The sequence below is a fragment of the Neopelma chrysocephalum genome, unplaced genomic scaffold (genome assembly GCF_003984885.1).
Source record: "Neopelma chrysocephalum unplaced genomic scaffold, ASM398488v2 Primary Assembly neopelma1_16824, whole genome shotgun sequence".
In the NCBI taxonomy this organism is placed as follows: Eukaryota; Metazoa; Chordata; class Aves; order Passeriformes; family Pipridae; genus Neopelma; species Neopelma chrysocephalum.
The window spans coordinates 1-3,563 of NW_020898956.1; the positions used below are offsets into that span (position 1 = coordinate 1).

The 3,563-nt window shown below is 43.0% G+C and overlaps 1 protein-coding gene across 1 annotated transcript; it reads right to left on the reverse strand.

Moving 5' to 3' along the window:
* Nucleotides 1-66: 66 nt before the first annotated feature.
* Nucleotides 67-3,509, reverse strand: CUNH5orf51 (chromosome unknown C5orf51 homolog; the record flags this gene model as incomplete). The annotated part of the gene is made up of 6 exons (XM_027706606.1): nucleotides 67-816; nucleotides 1,733-1,847; nucleotides 2,053-2,184; nucleotides 2,586-2,732; nucleotides 3,114-3,214; nucleotides 3,374-3,509. Coding segments are annotated over 6 exons (921 nt in total), but the record flags the coding sequence as incomplete, so codon positions are not given.
* Nucleotides 3,510-3,563: the final 54 nt, after the last annotated feature.

Consider the following 3,563-nt stretch of genomic DNA (forward strand, 5'->3'; position numbering starts at 1 on the left):
AAAAAAAAAAAAAAAAAAAAAAGCGAACGCGGCGGGAGCGCCGCGTTCGCGGCCCCCCCGCATCCAGCGCTCCCGGAGGACACGCAGCCCACCCCTCACAGCCGCTTCCAAGCCTCCTCCCCGCTCCTCTCCTCCCTCAGCAGCCATGGCGCCGCCACCGCCCCTCACACCGCAGCGCGCCGGCGCCGCGGACTTTGGCACCCGCCGAGGAGGCGCCGCCATCCTGCCCCGAGGGCTGGTTACTTCGGCAGCTTGTTTGCGTGTGTGGGGTTTTTTGTTTTGTTGGGGTTTTCCCCCTCTCTTCCCTCCTCCCCCAACCCCCCCGCTTCCCCCTCAGAAATACTTGATTAAATTTCAGACCTTGGTATTCCAGGAGTTCTTTGAGAGTGTGCGTGTGTTTGTTTTTTTTTTAATGCAGCAGAAGTATACATTTCGATTAAAAAAAAAAATAAAATCAGACACGGAAGCAGAGGCAAAACTCCTCAGTTGTGCTCCGAGGACATGGGTTTTCTTCCGGCAGTGGATCTTAGCTGTGGGATTTCACAAAGTCACGCAACATTTTTTTTGCCGTCGTTGTGTTCCACCCTTGGCCTTTTAAAGGTCCCTCACATATGGTCACATACTTCGTTAACATGTTTTTCCCTGTTTCTTGGAAGTCCAGCCACACGCTCTGTGTTCCGCTGCCCAGGTTGCTGTTGCACACAGGATCTACTGACTCAGGGCTTTCCTGCTTCCCTTTTCCCCCGTGTTTCAGTCCCCAGTAGCACATTTCTCCACCATACATCATTGCCAGTAAGTGTGTGTCACTAAATACACCTGCAAAAATAATTTATATCGAGTACTTTATTGTTCTAAGAAAATACACAGCTTGTTAACTTTTTTTTTTTAGTTTCCTGGAAAAAAATTCCAAAATGACAGTCTCAGCCTGATAAACAGGTAAACCAAAAAACCCAAATCTTAACCTTGAGATGACTGACAATGCCCAGAAGAGAACACAGGTCAAGACTGTGCTTATTACTCTGTCCATTTTGGCCCTCCATAATGCTATAATCTTTAAGATTGCCATCTAACCATAATTCTGATAATTATGTTTGCCTGTTATCTTTGAGAATTTCAGTATTAAGCACAGGCATGACTATGCATATTTATGTTAGAATATTTCTGTGCCTCCCATAATTCAAGACTGAAAGAAGATAGTTCTATAGATTGCTCTATAGTAATGCAACTTACATAAAGCTATATAGTGACAGAGAATTTGCCAAATCTGAACAGTTCTGCATGTAGTTTTTACCTGTGTGAAGTCTTTAATTCTTTGTACCCGTGTTATTCTAGAGCTAAATAGGCAGACCAATAGGCAAACATCTTGCACCCTCTGCAGCCATATGTGTGCCTTAAACATCTGTCAATTGTCAACTGGATGGCTGGCTGCAAAACAGACATGCTCAGCATAAAACACCCCCAGTCTCAGTTCACCTTCATCCAGTGCGCTCAAAAACACAGGGAAAATGAACACCACCACTTTCTAAAATCCACGAGTCAAAAAAGAAGGGGGTGAGCACTGCTGCCTGCTTATTTGCCTCATTATTACCTTCTTGTTCTTGTTCTAAAAAGTGACAGGTTTTGAATACAAATTCAAAGAATAAAAACACACAAAAAACCACTTCATAAAGTGAAGCAGTTATTAAGAGGAGGGGGTTGTAGGGTTTTTTCAGGTTTTTTGGGGGTTGTTTACCTTCACTGAGTAATCTAGCTGTGTCTTTATCTTGAAGTAAGACATCTTCATTTAGCTGAAGAGGGCATCTAAAGCTAAGCATCTTCATCAAGTAATGAACTCCATCATTAAGACACTGAGTACAGTTAAAAACGAGGAAAAAATAAGTTCTGGTTAAATTAATGATAGCCAGAAATACTTCTATGAATTCCCCAAAACCCTACTAAAAAAAAAAAAAGATAAAAAGAAAAAAAGATAAAGAAGCAGCCATATTTTAAAAGTGAAGAGTCAAACTTTGAAGCTGTATTCACAAGCTCATAAAATGTTTTCATTTACTTTACCTTTTTAAACGTGGCAATGTTTCCTTTTAGCCATTCTCTCCTTTCTTTTGCTGTATGACAGTACATGTAAAGCAGGGCTCCTTTCCTCCAGTAAAGACATTCTAACAGTTCTGCACCAAGGATGTTAATGGGCTGAAATAAAATCCAACAAACTGGGCTAACACAAAAATAACCCACCTGAACTAGTCATAAGCACAGTCACACATGCAAAGAGTCTCTTACTTCAGAGGCTGTACTTGACAGCAACCCTCAGAAACACAAGACTAACCTAATACTGAAAATGGCCAAATCAAACTATCATTAACATGTTGTGCAATCATAAAATGTTAGTGACAGAAATTCTGAGCACACAACAAGTTATTTGAAACAATATTTTCAGGAATCACTATTTAAATACAAGTAAGAGTTGAAAATGTTTCAAAATACCTCAAGTTCTGCCCATCAGAAATACAAAGACTACCATCCTGTTTCAGATTTTTTATTTTAAAATAATGAAATAATTAATCCTCTGGCTCAAGAACATCAGTACTCACTTCTTCGTCTATGTTGCATTCCCTCACTAGATCTTCTGGTTCTGAAAGAATACAAATAAGTTCTTTAAGTTTTTGCAAGGAAGTTTCTTCTGGAAAATCTTCATCCACAAGCTGGTTTTCCTCAAAATACGTTATGTCTAGGACAGCCTATGAAAACAAGAAGACATACAAAGGAGAAACGCTACCATCAAAATAATGTAGTAGTGGTGTGTTGTAACATAGAAAACTTGTCAGTTTATAAAACAATACAATTTGAAGATATTTTTTCACATTTTGTTTACTAAAGGTGCAAGATTGATGGCACTGAACGTAAAGTCAAACCCCTTTCTGTCCCTAAAGGATCAGTACAATTATTATCGACTCCCAAGTTATCCAAGTCAAGTGCAGCCATGTGCTTCACAGATGTTCACCGTACACACCAAGTAACAAGATATCCTTTTCTGCTCTATCCTCCTTTTTACACCAAAGCTTCTCTCACAACACGCTCAGATTTTCTTGAAAGTCAGCTTGATGTTTTAAATACAATACCTGGGTATAGAGCTGAAAAAGAGCAGAAGGAGGCTCTTTCCCTTCGTTACAGAGGTCCTCCAGCTTGTCCAGAGCAGCCGAGCCTTTTGCTAGGAAGGTATCTGAAGGAAGAACACAATGCTTCCTTAGCACTGAAAGGCATTCAGCAGGAGCCTCCCTTCCTCTCCTTTTTCACATGGCTTCATCCACCCTCGCGGTATTTACAACAGCAGCTGGGTAACACAGCGCTTAAGCAAGCCAGCTGTCCTGTCAGCCCGCACCTTTCACAATTAAACTGAGGGCATCCGCGGCACGCTCCGCTGTTCCCAAGCCGACCCCCACGCTCCGCTCACAGGGATGCCCTACACCCCGCCCTGAGGGCCGCCCTCCGCCTGGTCCTCGGCCCGTCCCCCCTCGCTGGGCCGCTCACCGTCCCCGGCCGCGCCCCGGGGCGCCCCGAGCCGCCGGCCC